The 21,547-nt window shown below is 31.2% G+C and overlaps 1 protein-coding gene across 1 annotated transcript in view; it reads right to left on the bottom strand.

Moving 5' to 3' along the window:
* Positions 1 to 2,377: 2,377 nt before the first annotated feature.
* Positions 2,378 to 21,547, bottom strand: part of ETNK1 (ethanolamine kinase 1) — a 53,394-nt gene continuing 34,224 nt past the window's right edge. The window contains exons 5-8 of the mRNA XM_006912685.3: positions 16,321 to 16,404; positions 14,445 to 14,605; positions 8,422 to 8,495; positions 2,378 to 8,089 (exon numbers count right to left, since the gene is read on the bottom strand). Of these exons, the coding sequence (XP_006912747.2) occupies positions 8,017 to 8,089; positions 8,422 to 8,495; positions 14,445 to 14,605; positions 16,321 to 16,404 (392 nt within the window). The 3' untranslated portion in view covers positions 2,378 to 8,016. The remainder of the gene's footprint in view (positions 8,090 to 8,421; positions 8,496 to 14,444; positions 14,606 to 16,320; positions 16,405 to 21,547) is intronic.

Here is a 21,547-nt window from a genome sequence, read left to right as displayed (position 1 = left end):
AGGCGGATTCATTCCTAGTCCTTTTAGCAGCTCAGCTTCCTTTTATAGAGCTTGGCGACTCTGATATCTCAGATTCTGCTGGGATTGTTGTCTGGTAGCCCTTATGTAAATCTATTTCTTTTTAAGCACGAAACAATATAACTTAAGCAGAATGAAAACTCGATGGGTTTTTAAACATAGATTTAAAGTGGCTTCCTAAGAGTAATCAATATGGAGAACTTGTGATCCAAGGACCTGGAATGTCTTTAAGAATTAGTATACTCAAGGATGAGTGTGTAAATGAACAGTTTTAGGGGAGATGGGACATGTTCATTCATTTATTCATTCTCATTCACTCACTCACTCATTCATTTAATAAATAAATAAACGAACAAACATACTGCTTGCCAGACATGGTACTAGACACAGGGGAGGGGGGGAGGGGAAGGGGGAGGGGAGGGAGAAAGTCAGGGTTCCTTAAAGAAATAGTTGAATTGAGGGTTGTTGAGGCAGAGAAGGTACAAGTCTAGCCTGGAATGTCTTATCTTGCAAGAAAAGGAAAAACTCAAAAAACGATGCATGCAAAGATATAGCAGCCAATTTGAAGCAGCTCTCAATCACTAAACAGGAACAAATTGAGCACCAAAATGACTGTCGTGGATTATAACCCATAGAATTAAATACCTTTGTCCTGACATAAACAATAGAAAAAACATAGGGAAAGTACAGCACAGCACTTCCTTACAGTAAAATTCTAATTTATGAATCGAGAAGGAAAGCAGGCAATAGAAAATCAACATTTGGTAAACATCACAATTGTTGCAGGCAAAATCTGCCAATGGGTGCTAAAATAGCCAAAAAAAAAAATAATAATAATAATAATTTTCAAAGTATCCTCTCACAAGATATTAAAAGAAAATGGGGAGAAACCTATCAAAACCCACTTTAATCAAGTGACTTAAGGTTAGAATCGCTAGTAATATACATATTATCATATCCCCATATGATACACTGAAAAGGGCCCACCAATTCTACAGTTCTTAACAAAAGTACATATCTGTATTATCAGAGTCAAAAAGAAGGGAAAAACAAATGCAAAACAGTAAAGGAAAACCTCTGTAAAGTACGATTAGAAATTGGGAAGTGGCAGTATGGACTCACAATTTCTAAAACCTCTTTGTGTATTTTCTTCATTTTGCCATATCAAACAGTCTAGGATCAGTGATATCCAAGAAGCAATGAGCATATGTAGTCCTCAGATCTAAGTTTCTAAGTATCATTTTCCATAAAAGGAACCAGACTCCTTGGGAAAAGAGCTGACTCCAGGGCTCAGGAAGGGACGGTACAAAATGAGTCTGAACATCTTATTTTACTAGAAAGGAAGTGCTCAAAAATTGTTGGGGCACAAAAATGACACAGGGACCAGATTTGATAGTTTCCCAAGCCAAATCTCAATTTTAATATATACAGTAACAGATTATAATCCACTGAATAGAAACTTGAGTCTATACTTAAAAGTCATCTTAAAATGTAGATGATCAATAGATTGGACAGATAGGTAGATGGACATGAAGCATGTAGCAGAATTGAAAAACGGCTGTTTTGCAGCCATCATAATAAAGATTGGTTTAGACAATTGTCAAGTGTTGCTAATTCAAGGGAGGGGGAGAGATGTTTGACAAGCAGAGAAATACATGATCTTAAAGTATCTCTCAGCAGATTGCTTATTATTTACAAAGGGGAAAATATTCAGTAAAGACACTGAATTATACTTTGACCAGTTGATCAAAATTAACAAGAGTCTGAAATATAATACCCTAACAAGGACACATCACTTTTCTAGTATTTTAGCTAGAGAAACATAACCTCAACCTAATCATTAGAAAACACCACATAAACCCAAATTAGAAAACATTCTATAAAACAATTTTTTGTTATACAGAATTGATCCTATGATAAACATTACCTGAAGGTAGAGATAATCTTTGTATCTCCACCACTTATCACGTTAACTGATAATTAGAAAGAGCTTAATAAAAGCTAGTTGAATGGATACTCCCTGCCTAGACTATAATCCCAGTGTCTTGATTCACTCATTTCCAGCCCCAAACACAGTGAAGACACAAAGTTTAATAGTTAGAAGAATAAACTAGGCAAACAGAATTTTTTTCATAAGTTATATATTCTGCACTCAACATATTTTCCAAAATAAACTTTCTTCAAAACTTAATATTACTATATTAATATAGTAATATTACTGTATTACCCAAATAACTAATTAGAAATTAAAGAATCACTTCAAATATACAAAGTTCTACACTAACTTTGAAAAGTCTTGTTTTTCCACAAAAGGAAAACCACAACAATTAGTTGAAGTATATATAACAAGATTTATGGATACACTCAGAACCCAACTTTATTGTTACAACCAATTTTTATTTACAGACTATAAATCTCTTCAAAAAGATACATTCCTTCATTTAATCAATGGTAAAAGGCTCTATTAAACAAAAATAAAGCCTGAACATCACTCATATTTAAACAGAAGTACAAACGGCTTCATTAAACGTTTATGAACATAGAGCAAAAATGTATTTTTACTTAAGCAGTTACATGAATGAGGCTGTTTTTAATTTTCTTCACTGGCAACCCCATTTTATCCACAGAACAAATTTTACTTAAATTAACAGTAGTAAAAATGTAAAAATTAAATTTTAAACATGAAAATATGCAACAAAAAAACAGGAAGTGTCTTCATTACCAAACAGATTAACAAATTCTCAGACACTCAGATACTTTCTGAGGCATATTAAAACACCTATGTCAAAAGTTGCATTCATTTGAGAGGTATCGATACATTTTCAGTGCTGAGACTATTTGTAGCACTTACAGTATATACAAAGCAGCATTATACTACTATAGTTCACATTTGATAAACACAAATTTAAACTTTATGCCCACAATTTCCCAATTCAACATACAACACAATGACAATTAATCATTTTGTTTTTTCTTCTGAAACTGAGTAAGAAAATTATCATTTCAGAACATGGAATAATGCCATGTCTTCCTTCTTATAATAGTAGTATATTTTAAAATTGAAATACTTCAAATCATGGAAACTTCACCCAGCTGTACAAACGCTCCTAAATACAGTACACTTAAAAAGTTCTCTCTTTGCAGATTCCACCAATTAATAGTTACCTTACTACAGAAATAACAGGAAACTTCTTCAGATTATTGGACAATAAAAATTTCAGCGTGTCACCACCTAAATCGGAGTAGCAGCACACTACAACCATGGCAAGTAAATATTTTCATTCCTTCCACTGCTTTTGGGGGGTCTTTTTCAGGTCACAGGAGATAGTTTATGTGAATACCATCAAGTCTCAATCTACTTCTGAAAGCTTCTTTATTAAGAGTTTTTAAATTTAACTAATGGAACAATTTAAATCAGCCAGTTTTTTCTTACTCTTCACTAACTAGTTCAAATACAATCTGTGATGTTTTCAATTTTTATAAACATCTAAGTGTTTTCTTAAAACGATTAATGGTACTTATACCATTAATGAGTAAGATGTAAACAAAAATATGCCTACATTTAAAGATTAGAGTATTTTACAACAGCAATTTTTCTTACGTAGAATAGCTATTGGATTCATAATTAACAGATTCTATTTTAACCTGCTATTTGATAACATCAGTAGCATAGTAAGTGCATAGGAAAAAAAAGAAAGCAGACTTCAGGACAGAAAACCTACTAAAAACTTTAATTTTGGATGCCTCCAACACAAAAGGGTATTTTCTATAATTATTTTTCCATTCAAATAGTTGAAACCTGTTTCAACTTATTTCAAATTATTATCGTTAGTGTAAAAACTGTATTCAGAAAAATCTAATTAATCACGTAATATATCTTATTAATTTCAGTTTTCAAGTATCAAGTGATGCAAATCCAAACTTTTTTTATATTAACACATTTTACAGACTACGCTTCAAAGTCGGGGGGCAAATTCATTTAAAATAATTGATACACTTTTCTGCTCAAAGATCTCAAACCTAAGACATAACACTGTAATCACACAGGTGGTATATAAGAGGAGAAAAAAAAGCAGTTCAATATAACTAATGTCTTTAAAACAAGAAACAAAAACAAAACAGATTGCCTTAATATGTAACTAAGTTTCCAGTCAAAGGAGTCTCAAATCCAATGCATTAAAGAAGAAAAATCAGAGCAAATCAATTTTGAAGATAAAGCTGCTTTACCACATACTTAGAATTCCATTTTCCTCTGTACATAAAAATTAAGCGTTTGTCTCTTGTGTAAAGTAGTGCAAGTTGCTGCCAATGACAAAACTCTTCTAGCATAAAGCTCTGTTAACTTTGTCTATCAACTGAATGACTGATTAACATTATAAGCTTATGTCGATATCACTTTGGAATGCAGTATAAAATGATTAAAGGCAATTTAAAGCAGAAAATCAAACTGATAGTATTCTCATTTATTTTACGAAAGAATTAAAAATGATATAGAAGGCTTTCGGTAATGTAAAAAAGAAATACCTATATAATTATTAAAGCGGAGGTTTTTAACTTGTAATTGAAAGTGTCTGTTGCTCTGTGGTATCCAAAAAAAAAGAAAAGAAAAGTAAGTATCTGGAGAAACTTTTTTTTCTTTACATTTGGAAGCTTTTGTAATATTTATGGCTAAAATATTTCTAGTACAGCAAAAATGGAAACAGCAGTCATTAAAAGATTGCTTAAGTCTTATCTGTCTTTTACAATTCCATAATGAACAACTTTATACTTAGAGATATGTTTAAATTAAACTAAGAGCTATTATTTATCATATCACTTGTGTATATGGGATTTAGATTCACACTGAGATATCTAAAATTTCAAGGGATTTTTTTTTTTGTAGAAAAAGGTTAACAGCCTTGAAAATAGGAAAGAATACTTCAGTTTGTAATCATTAATTATATTTTTAATTTGCTTTAGCTTAGAATCATGACTCAAAGAATGGAGTTTTAGCAATATATTAACTGGCTGCTTGCAGGAATCTAACCTCACAAAAACTAATGGACAACCAAAGAATGAAGTAAAGTCCTATTAGGCACTGAGAGGCTAAATAAATAATGACATTAACAAAAACTGATAAACCCTATTTCCAGTTCCTCTTGTTACCCCACTGTGCAGCCAGAACGGTTGGCTATTTCCAGTCTAAAACCAAAGAACTGGATCATTTCCTTACAGAAAAATTTCTACAAAAGGGAAGAGAATGCAAAACAATACACAATCTCATATGCAAGATACAATCCACATTAATTTACAAATTTTATTTACACTGTTTTATGTACATTCCAGGCAGACCTAGTTGAAGAGTTTTGTGCTCATATTGATCTCAAATGATCATGTGAACAGTAAGATTTACTACCACATCGCTTTGATTTCCAGAAAATGGTGGTAGCATGGGGTTAGGAGTGGAAAAAGAATCAAATATTACTGGTCAGGTAAGATCTTATAAGTATGTAAGGAACAAAAAGGGAAAAAACTGTGGAATTTTGCTTGTTAAAGCATCCAGGCCACTATGGTCTATTGACTAACAATGAGTACACATGAATGCCACTTCTCTAACAACCATTTTTATATTTACAAAATGAGCTTACAAGTTATTAGGGTAAGGCATTCATTCAAGTTCTTTAGCTTAACATAAAAAGGCAACAGACAAGTTACAGGATAAATTTTAGATGAATGTTTTTCCTTGAGAATCCCTTAAATGGTCAATAAAAAGGGAAGCAATTTTAAACCATATTATTAGCCTGCAGTATGATCCCAAAAACCTGTGGGAACATCACAGCACCCAAAATCTAGCCAAAGAGTGCGGGAAATATCTGATTTTGTCCCCAGGATAAACTGCACACTCCTAGGACTAAAGTGAGAGCCTTATTCCCTTTACATTCACTTCCATGTGAAACTTTCTGAAATGCTTATAATAGTGTCACAGCCAGCAGCTATGCAGTCTACCAGCAATGGCTCAGTGAATCTCTATTCAAAATAGTTTAGAGAATATGGAGTAAAGTAGAAAAATGATCTTCTCTCCTCCCATAGTTCTCCAAGATACATACTGTTGCACTTTAAGAAGTCAGAAACAAACAAACAAACAAAAAGAAAAGATTATTACATAGTCTTCATCATTCTAAGAAAATATTCCAACCACAGATGAAAATTCCCCAAAACCCAATTTTTCAAGTTCACTCTAAACTACATAAAAAGCTATTAATTGTTAATAATTGGTTCCATTCATTTAGTCAATTAGGTAAAATTCTATTGATCCTACAGTAATGTGGTTTATAAAAACAGAAATGAACATTTGTAACATTGGGGAGGTAGAAAACAATCTTGGTCTAACACTGTTATAGATACAAACAGGTTTTCAGATTCTATTTATGTAACTAGAATTTACTATTTAAAATGGCCTTTAAGTGTTTCTACTTAATTAGCTTTAAACATCTTGAGATAATCCAAGTATTTTAAAGCACTTATTTGAGAACATAAGTCATTTGGAATAATAATACATCAGACTCCCCAGAAGATTTCTCAGAGGATAAATTCGTAGTTGCATATTCTGAATATGCAGATCCATTAAGCCAACTTTGTACATGGGCACTTATGTGACCAAAGTGCAAAGCTTGTCAGACTAATTTTCTAAGTAAACCATGACTACTCAACTCCACACAACAGTCTTCGAAACTTGAAGCCTACTTATCCGAAAGATCTAACTTCCTTCCAAATAATTACCATCCTCTCACTCCCAAACAAAATTAAAAATACACTTAAAACAAATTGAAGAGAAATCAAAACTAAAAGAAGCCTTCCTACCATGAGCATTTCTGCTTAATTCACATTGTTACATCAGATTTTAAGTGTACAAGATCAATGCTGTAAATGTTCCTTATTTAATTCTTTTAACCACCTCAACTTATTTCTCTGAACTACATGTATTAAGTAATCACTTGCTATCATTCTAAAGACATGGAGCCAAACTAAAACAGAAAACCTAAAATGTAAGAAATGAATCTGGAGGGGTAAAAAAATTAATCTAAAAGATATTTTCTGGTTGCCAAGTATGATAAACATTCTATCTTTGTTTCCAAAACTAGCAATTATTCTACTAGCTACTACTTATTTAATAACAAACAAATACATAGAACATCTGTCAGAAAGTAAAACAAAACTTTTAGTTAGAAACAATTTGATATACTAAAATCTTAAAAATAAACTAGTAACCTAAATGACCACATTTAGTATATGAGAACATTATTGAATGCAGATTTTGGTAACATAAAATCATTATATCTATTCCAGGATTATACATTAACATTAACATTTATACTGCCAAACTATGCAGGGAGAGGGCAATTTAAGATGTACTCCCCAAAAAGAAACACCTTTCAATATTCAATTAAAAAAGATGTACACTAGCATAGAGAATGTTTTTCACCCTCCTAACAAGATTTTTCAATGAACAACCTAAGTTATCTAAACTAGTATCTGGCATTTCAAGAGTAAATGATCCATTTTACTTACAGTGCATCAAGGTAAAAAGGTTACACTGAACACCTAAATGTTTACTAAAAGTAATCCTATTAAAGTAAAACAAAAAACATTTTCTCTGGAACATTTTCATTGTTTACACTTAAACAGATGAAATGGATGAAAGCAGTCACAGATTTGTGTTACAATTATAATAAATAATTCACATATAACAGATTAAATTACCAAAGAAAAGATTAAACTGACATCTTTATACTTTTTTGCAGATTTAACAAATTTCTAATCGACCACATACTGATAGCAGTAGGTATATGTTTTGACATCATTCAGTCTATTTAAAAATTAGATTGGTTGTTTAGAGGCATAATTTATAAAGCAAGATAACCAAATTAAATAACAGAATTTTAACAAGCATTGGCTTTTCTGAATTTCTTAAGATTCATAAACACTGTTCAGCTTCTTGAGAATAATTAAATCTCTTCTTTACTCAGGCATTTTTAATGCAGTAACCTCAGGCTTCATTTTAAAGTACTGGTTAAAACGAACAATTGCATACCTAGTGAGAAAAGAGAATAATGACAGAATTAGTCAAAGCTGAAAAACTTAATCCTTCCTTTATTTCACTCATCCTTCTAAGCCGATTTTTTTTAAGTTTTAAGATTTTCAAAGAACGCATTTTTAATTTATTGCACCACCTACTGGACACTTTTCTAATACTGAGCACATTTAACAGATTATACCAGATTTCCTCTCAGACCAATTACTAAATGTATGCAACCTTTATAACATTTGACTGAAATAATAACTGCAATGTCCCCTATGAACTCTAAATGTTAATTCAAAAGGAAGTAGAGACAAATATAATGCACACAGTAAAATTAAACTTACCCAAGGAAATCAAACTCAATAGTAGAGTATTTGGCTTGAATCAAAGCCCACAATCCCCAAAAGAAATGAGAAGCCTAAAAAGGAAGGAAGAAAGATCAAGAATTATAATAATGCATTTCTGTTTAAAACAAATATCAAATTGTTAATTTTTTCCCTTTTCATCAATTACATAATACTTTCTTGATGCGTTTCTTATATTGAGTATCTAAAACGCAGGCAATATTTATATGTATAGTTATCTAGATGGCTATACATCACTTTTGTTTACATCAAAAGTGGTTATAAGAAATTAGTCATTTAAAAACAGAACTCAATTCCTATAACCTGTTTTGTGTAGGCAGAGTTCAACATCAATACTCATAGATGCTGGCTAAGTGTTTTTAATGTTATTAATTGCTAACAGGCTCTCCTATAAAATACACTATCAAAGGACTTCATTTCTTGACATAAAAATATAAACAAAATGGAAAATCCAAATATATTTAAATGTAGAAAATGTTCTTGAGGTGACAAAAATCTGAAAATAATTTTTATTGACGCCAAAATTCTGCAAAACCAACCACAACATAAAGTTAACACAACTTTACTTATGTCAGAGGGAAATGGGTCTTAGGACTTAACAGGGAAAACAGATGGTTGTGTAATTAGAAACTGTAAAATAATTGTGTGTGTGCACTTTACAATCTATTTTCAGTTAAACATGATTTTAAGATTATGATAACACTAATAAGGCTTCACTTCCCAAGGTATACAATAACTAGAAATACTATTAAAAATTTTTACCCTCAAAAGATCTATTTAAAAAGTATGTTGCTAGAAAAATCTCTATTTAAAATATACTACTGCACTTTATCTTCCTCAAAAAATATCACTAGAAGGATATAGAACTTTTCATCAAATACAGGTGTAAGAATAAAAAATGTAGTAAAGAGTAAACAGCTAAAGTTATATGCATGTGAAGCCTATTGGTTTAAAAAAAAGACTGGGCTCTGGAGTCAAACTGTAAAAATTACTAGCTGTGTGGTTTTGACCAATTTAACTCCTCTGTGCATTTGTTTCCTTGGTATTCCTGTAAAATACCAAGTGTGATATTATGCTTTATAATAAGAAATATACACTTGGTCTTCATCCACTGTTCCTGGCTCATAGCTCCCAAAATTCTTGGAATTTCCTAAGCATGGCAGTCTTGTGGGACTGAACCCTCAACCTGTGGGGTCTGACACACTGTCAGAATTGTCAAAATTGAGTTAAATTTGTGAGACACCCAGTCACTGTCTGCTAAGAACAGAAAAATTGATGGTGTGGAAAAAACATACACCAGAGGAGGTAATAAATAGTACCTACACCTGACATATACCAAACATTCAATAAAATGTTAATTATTATTACATGAAATTAGAATGATAAAAATGATAAAAATTAGAATTTTTAAAAATGGCCTTCTTCCTACCTAAGAAAGTATCTTAGATATTGAGAAGTGAATAAAATGAGATGCCTTTTGTCTTTTGAAAGTCTAAATCAGTCACTCTCAAAAGTATTTCATGAATTCATGGGAGGTTCCTAAGGCCCAAAACTATTTTCATAACAATACCAATATGTTACACTTTGTGCCTTTTTGACTATGTTAACATTTGCACTGATGGTTCAAAACCAACGATGGGTGAAGCTACTGGCACCTTAACATAAGTCAAGGCAGTAACATCAAACTGTATTAGTATAGTATCCTATTCTTCCATCACTACACACAGTAAAAAGTCAGTTTCACTAAAGAATGTCCTTTATGAAGCCTTTAAAACTATTCATTTTATTAACCTCTACCTTTAAGTACTAATATTTTGTGGGATGATACAGGAAGAACACATAAAGCACATCTACTACATACCCAAAGCAAGAAGACTGGCTAAAAGAGAAACACTTAATTAACTGAGTTGTGAGCTGAACCTGCACATTTATTTTTACAGAATGCCGAATTTTTACTTAAAAGAACTGACATACAATCTAGAGTTATTAGAGCTGGGTATTCAGCAGACAATTCTCAAATACAAAAAAAGAGAACTTGTCATTTCAATGAAAATAACTGATAGTATGTTGCCAATGATAGACCAAGTATTCAACCTAAAATATTAACTCTGGAAAATTTGTATTTGATTTTATGAGCTTACCAGATTCACAGTACTTAAAACTTTTCTGATGATACTGGTAGTGATATTAATGATTGTGATTTTGTGATAACACACGAGATGCATTGACATTTGGAAGATCTATACAACTCAATGGATCAATATTTTTCAAAGACTAATGAATAGTGTTAAAATTACAAAACCATGCACTGGTAGAAGAGTCACTCAAAGTACAAGATAAACCAATAGATTTTAATGTAACAGAGTACAAAGAGTCAACTGATGTATTCAGATTGCACACTGCAACTATCACTTACTGAGTTTTGGTGAAGTATCAAAAAGAATACCCACGATTATCTGAAAAGGTAAAATACTCCTCTCTTTTCTAACAATATGTGTGTATGAAACAAGACTTTATTCATATACTTCAACCAAAACGATATACTGCAACATATGAAATGCAGAAGCGGATAGGCAATTCCAGCATTTATTGAGTCAGACATTAGAGATGTGCAAAAGAGTAGAATAATGCTGTTCTCACTAAATTGTTTTATTTCATAAGTTATTTTTCATTTAAAGTGTGCTGTTTATTATGAGCTTATTATTTTTAAAAAATGCATTTAATAAATATTGTCTGTTGTAATGTCCAGTATGGTAAATATTGATAACTTATATAAACAAAATCTCATAGAGGTCTTCAAAAAATTTTTGAAGTATAAAGGAGGGTTCTGAGACCCTCCCCAAAAAGTTTGAGAAACATGAGTCTAAATTACCTCAGCATATTTTAACTGATATAAAAATCATCTGTGGATGGTATCATAATCTCTTCCTATTATGCTGGTTCTGTAGTAGAAAAGACTAAAATCATGGGACAGACTACACCGAAAAATAACATCAAACGAGTTCTCCCCACCTTTTTAAGCAGTGCTAGTTAACTGTATTTCTCAATTCATTTTCATTCATGTAGTAAATATAGTATATAAATGTAGAAAACAGCCCATTCATTTTCCCCAAAATGGCAGAGACTACTTAAGTCCAAATAAAATAATATTCTATGACTCCATGATTTACTTAAACTATTCCCCTCAGATTTGGAAGTTCTAAATATGTAAGTCTCTCTGTCAAAGGGCATTTTAATTTCCGGGATACCCATTTCTGTTGCAAAGAAAAATTCAAAGCTTTATATGGTGAACAAATAACTAAAATGAATCCTCAAACTGTTTTCTGAAAAACCCCCATATAACTCTAACGTTTTACTTAGAAGGAATCCGAAGTCTGTAAACAATATGTCTAAAAACTCCTCAAAGCTTAAAATATGTGTATCTATTTGGTTTTATAATGCAAATACCTCCCTTTGTTTGCCATCTCCTCAACATTAACGAATCATAGCAATCAATAATAAGTGAAGTGAAAGGAGGGGGGAGAGCCCAAAATCAGAACACTAACATGTAAGAGGGTTGGGAAAAGAGGAAGGAAAAAAGAGCCAGAGGAGACTGAGCAGGAAAACACAAAAGAGGAGAACCAAGGAAGAATGGTATCACAAAAGTTAATGAGACAAAGTTCTAAAAATCAATAGTAAATATTATCAATGCTATGGATAGATCAAGTTAACATAAATACAGAAAAGTTTAAACTTAACTTATCAATTAGGTCACTATTGGTAACCCTGACCTGAATTATTTTTTTATAACAGCAAGACAGATTGCAGTTGGCTTGAGGAGTGCACGAAAGATGATAAAGGAGAAAAACTGAGGGATTGCTTTTATGTTGCCCTACCTTTCCAATTATTTATCCACTCAAACACTTGATATTATAACAGGTATTTACTTAATGATTGGTGGGATAAAATTAGGAGCTGGTAAGAGAGGTAAATAGGCTAGCATAAGAAAAAAAAGAAAGCTACAAAAAAACAGGCAGCCTTGAAATAGAAAAAAAAATGCCTCAAAGTAAGAGTTAGTAATCTCAATGAGAAGGGCTGGTGAAGCCGAGTGTGAGGTCTCTGCTATATTCTATCTGAAGATAGCAACAGAGAAAGAAATCTACCTCAGAAGAAAAAGGTCAAGAAGAGAAAGAACAAGAAAAGCACATGACAGAGGATCAGTAGAATTTAGATAAAATAGAGGAATTCAAACCAAAACTGGTTTAATAAATGGTTTTCAATGGTATTTTAATGAGGAAGAACTCAGCATAATAGATTTACCATATAAAGCTTATATGAAAACTAAGATATGTAAATTCTGAGGTCATACTAGATGAGAAATAAGTATTTTTTAAAAGGTGTTAAAGTTGTAAGTCTCTATAAGACCTACTGAACAAAGAACATTTCATGAATGTTTGCTGAACGTATTATGGATATATATTCCTTTTTAAAAAATTCAGGTTAAGTTTCCTTCTAATTCTAATTTGCTAAGAATTTAAAATAGGAATGTGCATTATATTTCATCCAGAAAAAGGCATTTTGTACAGTTTATTTGCTATTTTAAATTATAAGCAATTTGAAGGAATGTACTATCTTTTATTCCTTTTTAAGCCTACGATCTATCAGACCTAGAGTAACAATAAGTACTTGATACCTGATTAATGAATATTTATAAATAATCAGCTCAAGCCAGAAGTAACTGTGTTTTTCAATACCATGTATATATATAAAACAACAGTATCCAAACAAAAATGTTAAGCATCATCAAAAGTTTACAGGAGAACCCAAGTTAGAGATAAAATAGTAAACAGCGGGATTACTGACTAAGAATTTATTTATAAGCTATGTGGACTTTAAGTAGAAATTAATAAACTGAATGTCTTAGTAATAATTTAATTTCTTTAAATGGGTACATGGGAAAAATACAAAATATGGCAATAATAATACTCCTCATGTTAATACAGAAACTGGTAAATAAAAGTACTAGGTTGATTCTGAAGTTCATTAAATGACCTTGTGAGAAAGAAACCCTACATTCTCTACTTTAAGATCATGTTTAAAAATAATAAATAGAAAGAGCAGGCATCCTAAGGCCAGCTGGAGAGTAAGCTATTAAGGTAACCAACAGTTCTACCAGAACAGCAGCAGGTGAAGTCACATTTCAGCACACCCTTTTACTTGAAATGTTTTCTGAATGGCTCTGGGTAAAAGTACACCTGTGAGCCACCAACAGCATCTATCTATCTGTAAAGAATACACAGCAAATATTCCCCATGTCAATTGCACAGAATTACATTAAAACTAAAAAAAGAAAAAAAAAAGTAGCTAATATAACTTCGACCTAGTATTCAATTTAATTGTGTAACATCGTAGCTGAAAGCTCATTCTAATGCATCACATAATTCTCAAAAGATTAATTTAAATCAACTAATTTTAAAAAAATAAATGCATTTAGAGTACAGAGAAATGGGTCTTCAAAATAGTAAGACATTAACACATCAAAGAAGCTAGAAGTAACTGCTTATCAAAAGAAGGTCAAGAAGACAAAATACTGGGTAAGTTTGGAAAATTCTTCTGGTTCTTTCAATATACTTTTGTCATGTGAACACCTTAAGATGTGATAATTAAATGTATTGGAGAAAACCTCATTTTCCATAAATCTGTCCTTGATTTTATGTTTTTCATAATGTAAAAAGAATACAAAGTAATATAAAAAACTGCTTCACAATTAATCCTAACTCTAACTAGAATCCATTCATTAAACAAATAATTACTGAGCACTTACCATGTCGCCAGGCATTGTTGTTCTAGGGGTTGGGATTATAATTTTGAATGAAATAAAAAATATTTGTCCTCAACTGTATTACAATGAGAGAACTGTAAACAATTGTATTTTGTCATTATTGTGAACAAAATAGGAAACTGGTTTATGATTTTTAAATCATATTAAGAATATTTTGTTAATTGTTTACATTTAAACTTACCAATGCAAACTGATTGACTTGAATGAAGAGTATTTCTACTTCCTTTTCAGTAACTTCAGTCCCAAAGCCCTTATATTCTTTGTAGGCTTCAAGATAAGAACGCAGCCACTGGCCCTGAAGTTCTCTATCTGGATAGAGACTATAGTCTACATCACTCACACCTACAATGAAAAAAAAAGTATACTAAAGATTTTAAAAATACATTACTTCTGCATATTTTAATAATCCTTACCATCTACATAATTTTTTGGGAAAAAAATATAAGACATTTGGCTGAAATACTAGAAGTTAAATATGGCATTTATTAAAATAATAAACCAATCATAATGTATTCCAACTTAAATCCTAATGCACAATACATTTGATCAGCAAGCTTAATCAACTCTTACTGCTTCAATTTTTCCTGAAAGTGTGAAGCTTGAGCTACCTCAGAAGCACCATATCTTCATTTTAATAAGTACTCCGCCAGGAGATTCTTGAGTATACTAATATTTAGAGCTTTCCCTAGAACTGTGGCTCTAAAACTTTTCTGATCATTACTCACAGGATAAGAAATACATTTATATTTATACTGAAACCTTATACACATACCTAATATTAAGATTCACAAACAATATTTACCCTAACTATATCTTCCAACTCTGATATTTCCTTATTTCCTATTCCTTTTCCATTCCTTGCTTTAAAATATTATCCCACAAATTTGATTTCGCAATCTACAATTTGAAAAGACTAATCTAGAAAATAAAGTTCATACTGTTTTGTTTAGCACTCAAGGTTAAGTCAGTCCAAACTTACTTCTCCACTCTTATCATGTTCTATTCTCATTCATGAATTTTACAACCTACAAAAATATACTCACCATGAAGTTTTCTTCTTCCTTCCTGAAGTACCTTCTTTTCTCTTCTACTTGCACATCCAAACGCTACCTAACTTTCAAGTTTTAGCTTACTGTTTTCTATACAAAATCATATTAAGAATGGTAGTATCCCCTTTCATATCCACAGCAGTGACTATCCTTACTAATAACATGGTGATAGCTCATTATATGAACAACTGCTTTCCCTTCATTCAGATATGTAGAAATATGTACAGTATATGTAAGGATATGGATTGTATATGATAAGCTTGGTGGAGGGAAATAACTGAAAATATGTAAACCGACACTTTACCTCCAACTTTTTTCCAGACTGGTAACCTAAAGTATGTGAAAATGCATGAATGCATGAATGTATATAGATATACATTTAGTGATGAAAAACTAGATGTAATTTCATGTTTCTAAATATAGTCACGAAATTTATTTTAAATCAATTCCAGTTACATTAAAAAACTAAAACTTTTACATTTGATGGTGATAAATTAATTTTCAGAGGCAAAACTGAACCACTTTTTCAATTATTCACAGTCAATGACAAAAAAAATTCTTAAGCTTTTTAGTTAATCAACATTCCAAAAGCCCAAGTACACAACGGAAATAGCAAAGGCTATTAAATGATAATTCGCTTAAAATCTTAATTCTCTGTATTTTTACAGTAACATGGGTAAGTTACTTTCCTCATCTATGTACTGGGAATATTACCTAACTTATCAAATTGTTGTGGAGAAAAAATAAGATGAGATGTGATTTATAAAGCACCTTGTACTATGTCAGGTCTTAAGAGAAGCCAGAGTTAGTATTTTTTTTTCTTGTTTTCCTTAAGAAATTAAGGAAATCATCTCCTCTATTTTCCAGTAATAAAGAAAAACAAAACACAAAGATCAGTTGGAAGTTAAAATGATGCTCCTATTCCCAGTTTATCTTCTCGAAAGAAAAAAAATCTACAAGTATCACTTTAAAGTTATACATGCTACTCTATTAACCCCTAAATTTTACCTGCAAATTCATTGAAATGATTTCCAATATCATATGCCAGGTAGTTGTATCCAGAATATTCATAATCAATGAACTGTACATCACCTATGTGAGACACAAAACCAAAGACATAAGAAATCATATATAAGATCAGAAAATCCCTATGCTATTTGTAATTAAATAGCTTCCAATATTTTGTCTCATTGTATGTGCTTGGTTAACATGCACTTCTGAGACAATACAGGGTAAGGCTGTGAATTTTATGGCAATGAGCTTTACAAATTTCTATCTTGGTCAACAGCTTCTTTGTGAACATTTATGTCCATTATATTAAAGAAAGTTAAAATATTGTATAGCCATTCTCCAAGTTCGAATAAAAGCAAAATATGTCTTTCACCACATGGGGGCACCAGTTACTTAAAAATTCAAGTTTAATTAGAAATAAATGCTATTTTTGTAAGTTGTTAATAATCTAAGCAATTTTAACAAAAATTTAATCTATGATACTCCAAAAATGAACTGACAAGCTAATCTACAAACACGAATTATATATAAACTTTAAAAGACTTGAATTCTGTGAACCTTGCAGTTATGCTATAACACTTGCTGATCAACTTAACAATATCCCTAATTTAAGAATACCATTGCAATCAAACTCTTACACTTTCCTGGAATGCTACATAATTAGAGTTTCCAAGAGCAGACCTGAGCAGCATTAAGGTGATTGTTTTATCTTTAAAAATAAAAAGCAAAGGTATACTGAGTATTGTAGAGGATTTGACTCAACAAAGATATATGTTCAAATTTTTTTTAAGAGAAACAAGAGAAAGTTGAGAGGGGAAAGGGGGACAGAGAAGAGTTGTGAATTAAAATGAGTTACTACACCAGGAATCACAAACTCAAAGGCTTATGGGGCAAACAGTTAAAATGGATACATCAACAGAGATGGCTGTAAGTATAGTTTCTAAGCTGCTTACATTGTGAAAATGAATAGCATATGTCCAGTTACACTGTCTTTTAGAGATTATCCTAAGGTAACAAAACAAATTCCTGACCTATATACATTGGAATTTCCCCAAAAAGGAGCTTTTGAACTCTAATGTCTTGATATAGATATATATGTTTAATTTGGGGATGTATGCTGATCATATTCAAACTCAGAAAAACAATTATATGACAAAAAATGTCATAGTAAATGAAGTATTTTACATAAAAGCAGATTTCAGTGTAATTGCATTTAATAAATAATTCTAAACTTGTATAAATAATAGTAAAGTCTAAAATAAAATTAGTGAGAATCATCAGTAAAATAAATGAGAAAGTATCAAAAGTCCAGTTATCAAAATCTATATGTATACTGACAAAATATAAGGTTATAAATGTTGGTGACTACAATAAATCACTGCAATTCAACCATCAAAAGTATTATATTCTTGAATTCACAAAAATCATCCCACAGAAAGTCTTAAAGTTAACCAAATCATGTTACTAAAAGTGTAGAATGAGAAGATAGAATGTTTCAACCAAATTAACTAAATTGCAGAATGGGAAGTCAGAACATGTTTTAATTTTTTTTTTCCAGGTACCACTGGGAATGAGCAAGTGAAGACCACTATCATAACAAAACACTTTGCAGCCATAAAAAAAAATTTCATTTTCAAAAATGATTTAATGATGAGAATTACAAACATTATGTGGAAAAAAAGATACAAAAAAGTAAATGTAGTAATCCAAATTAATAAAATATGCCTGAAGAAGGAAAAAAGGTCAAATAATGCATAGTGGAAAAAAAAGTGAACAGAAATAACCAAAATAAAATGTTTCAACAGATGACAGACAAGGGACTTTTCCCTTATATTTTAAATTCTTTTCAATAAACATTACTTTTAGGAGGAAAAAAATGATAGTTTAAAAAGATTAAGAGGAATTCTCTAAACAAAACTGTCAACAGATAATGTACTAAATAAACACAATGACTTGGGAGATAACTATCCACCAAGCCTTCAAGAAATCAGGATTCAAGATTTACAAAGGTGCACAACTGAACCAGTTTCAACATATAAATTTTTAAATAGCAGCTGTTGATTGTTTTAGCCCTTTAAACAAAAACACTTGTAGAGCTCATATTAACTGTTACATGCCAATAAAAATACACAGCCCAGTCCTGAAGCTTACTTTTGCCACATAAACAAAAGCTTCAATTTCAATTTTCAAAATTATATTTAGAATTTGGCAAATATAGTTAAAATGACAGGTAGAACATGCCTGCTTGTAAATACAATTTAAACATAGGTCATTCACTTTAATAAAAGTTAAAATCCATTTCAGTATGAAAATTTTAGCAATGACTTTTTGTAGTAGCATTAATTCATTAAAACTAGCCTTTATTTTTATATGCTATGTTGAGTTTATAAATAATGAAATTTAAAAAATAAGAAAATGAAGCTAACAAGATACAGATGAGGCTGTTACCAGGCTCCGTGCATGTGAACAAGTGATGCGATAAACCTCCAGTCAGTGCGTTTAAGAAGCACGGGGTGCGCCGCCACATGGCAGCAACAATGGCATACCTAATCTGTAGCAGATGAAGAAAATTTGGCAAACTCACATTTTACAAGACACAAAGCTTAAAAGGAAAAAATTAAAAGAAAAATCTGCATTAACTATTCTTTTTTAAACTATTGCAAACAAAGTGGAACTCAACCTTAAATTTAATCTTCTGCAACAAAGTAAAATTAAAGATGCCTACTTCCCTTATTTTGGGTGCCAGAAAAATCAAATTACTGAAAAATGCTTTCCTACCCACAGAAAGTATACTGAACTTATTTTTTTTCTGCAAATTTAACTTTTGACTCCTAAAATTTCTACATCACTATTAATAATTAATAGTTTATATGGCATGATTATCTTGTTAATTTTTTAAGACATGAATTTTTAATTGGGGTCCTAAGGGTAGGGAAAAATGAGACTACTCCTTAAAGTTTTATATAAAATTTCATGTGTATGTGCATTTTCTGAGGGGATTCTCAATTCTACAAATTCTCAAAGGATCCTTGACCTCTAAAAAGAAGTAGTGCTGTAAGAGCTAAGATTACATATTATTTATCTTTATATAATTAGCACACTGACTGGCATATAATGGGTAAAGCATAAGAATGAATAAAACTATAATCTGAATTTTCAAAAGCTACATTTTTCTTTATTACTGTATTTCTTGCATATCTTCACAGTAATAAAACTCACACTCTACTGAGTTAAATTATTGTTCAAATCCCAGGACAGCTGAAAACAGTCAGTCAATTTTTAAAGTACTTTAAAACCAAAAAAATTATTTTATCAACTAAGTCTGTATCATTCATACGACACGTTCTTTTGGATTCCTTTATTTTGCGGTTGTTAAGGAAAAAGGGATAAAGATAAAAAGCAAAATAATACTGAAAACCTGAAATCTTTCTGACTCACTCAACTTTCTCTGTAGCGTTAGGTAAGGAAGAGAGAGAAAAGAGAGAAAGTGTAACCATGATTACACTAATGTTAGCAAAATGCTCTCTCTTATATGTATTCTGCTCTGGGAAACTCCCTTCATCCCTCACTCTGGTGTCCAATAGTAGCCTGTGTATACCCTTCACCACAACACTCATCATTTTGAATATAAGTATCTGTTTAATGATGATGACTCTACTACGTAGCATATATATGGCTTCTTGGAAAGGGCAGTAAGTCCTTTCATCTTTCATCATGCAATCCACAGAGCAATACCTTGCACATAGGAAGTATTAAAATGCTAGTGGAACAAATGAAGGTTTTTTAGAGAATGCTGAGACACAATGATAACACTTAAGTTTAAATGGAGATTGGGGGGAATAAGCATGAAATACTAATGAACTAAGAGTGGCATTTTTGACCTTCAAGTATATGACTGAACATACAGTGAGACTGAATGTGTGAGTAAAGAAAAAACACTAAACTAATAACTATTTTAGGTAGCTACTCCTTAATAGTACAGGTTTTTACAGTCCACTAAAGTTTTTTATTACTTAATTTAGGGATATTTTATTTTATGCTAGATATAATCTGGAATACAAGTTAAAACAAGGTTAAGGCTATCCTTCATAAAAACTCCACCTTGGAAAATATAGGTTAGTAAACACAACAATAAATTTGTATTTACTTAAATTTTAAACTAAAACCAACAACAAAAATACTTAAAAAGTCTTAAGTCATTAAAAGGTCAATAAAATGACAACAATGCCTTTTCAAAAATAATGAGTGGATAAGATTTAGAGCCAATCTAGTGACTAATAATGGTGAATCACCTATTTTCTATTTATATTGTGCAAAACAAACCTGATTTACGCTATAATTCTCAGGAAAAGCTTTATTTTTCTTCCACTCATCTGTATTTCCTTAACTAGCTGTAACAGCTTCTTGTATTTTGCTGACACAGAAAACAATGATTGCCATTGCTGAAATTTAAAGTTATATATTTGATCTTTATATGAGCTTTTATGAAGAAATGGTGGAGGGGGAAAAAAAACAACACAGCCACCAATAAACATGACAGCATCAAGACATGAGACAACCAACCAAAAAGCTTTAGCAATTACTTCTAACATGTCAGTGGCTGAAGGATTAGTTGGAATTTAAATATCATATTTGAAGTAAGACAGTAAGCAGTACTACAATTTGTTCTACTTAGTATAAATTCTCTTTAAAATTAATTGTTAAGAGATGACTGGTAAGTCTTGCCTTACAGTTCAGGAGCAAAAATATCACTGCTTTGGGTTTTCTTATAATGTAACAAATCCTATCATCATATCATGAAGTGTTCTTTTATCTTTTTAAGATATTTCACTGAAGGCAAGGAATGGGCCACTGTTTACCAACCTACCTAACTTTTCAAAAATATTGATAGCTACCATCAACTTCAGAAAGAAAGCTCACTCTTCTCCCATATTTCTGAGTTCTGTGAAGTGACATGGTGAGGAGAGGTACTGGCAGTATTTCTCCCTCTGATGCCTATCAAAGGTGAAAATGCCTATAAACCACAAGGTGCTCACAGTCTTTGTGTGTGTCTACGTGAATATGTACTTATGTATATATACACACATACGTATATACATTTTTATTTACATTAATCATTCAAGATACAGTTATTAAGATACAATCTGTAAACTGCACTTAAAGAAAAACTGAATTGTCATCTTATACTTACGAGCCATAATTTCCCTAGTTATAGAACATAGTT

Source organism: Pteropus alecto, unplaced genomic scaffold (genome assembly GCF_000325575.1).
Source record: "Pteropus alecto unplaced genomic scaffold, ASM32557v1 scaffold103, whole genome shotgun sequence".
Taxonomy (NCBI): domain Eukaryota; kingdom Metazoa; phylum Chordata; class Mammalia; order Chiroptera; family Pteropodidae; genus Pteropus; species Pteropus alecto.
Note: the sequence above shows the minus strand (reverse complement) of the source record. Positions and strands in the feature narration are given on the sequence as shown.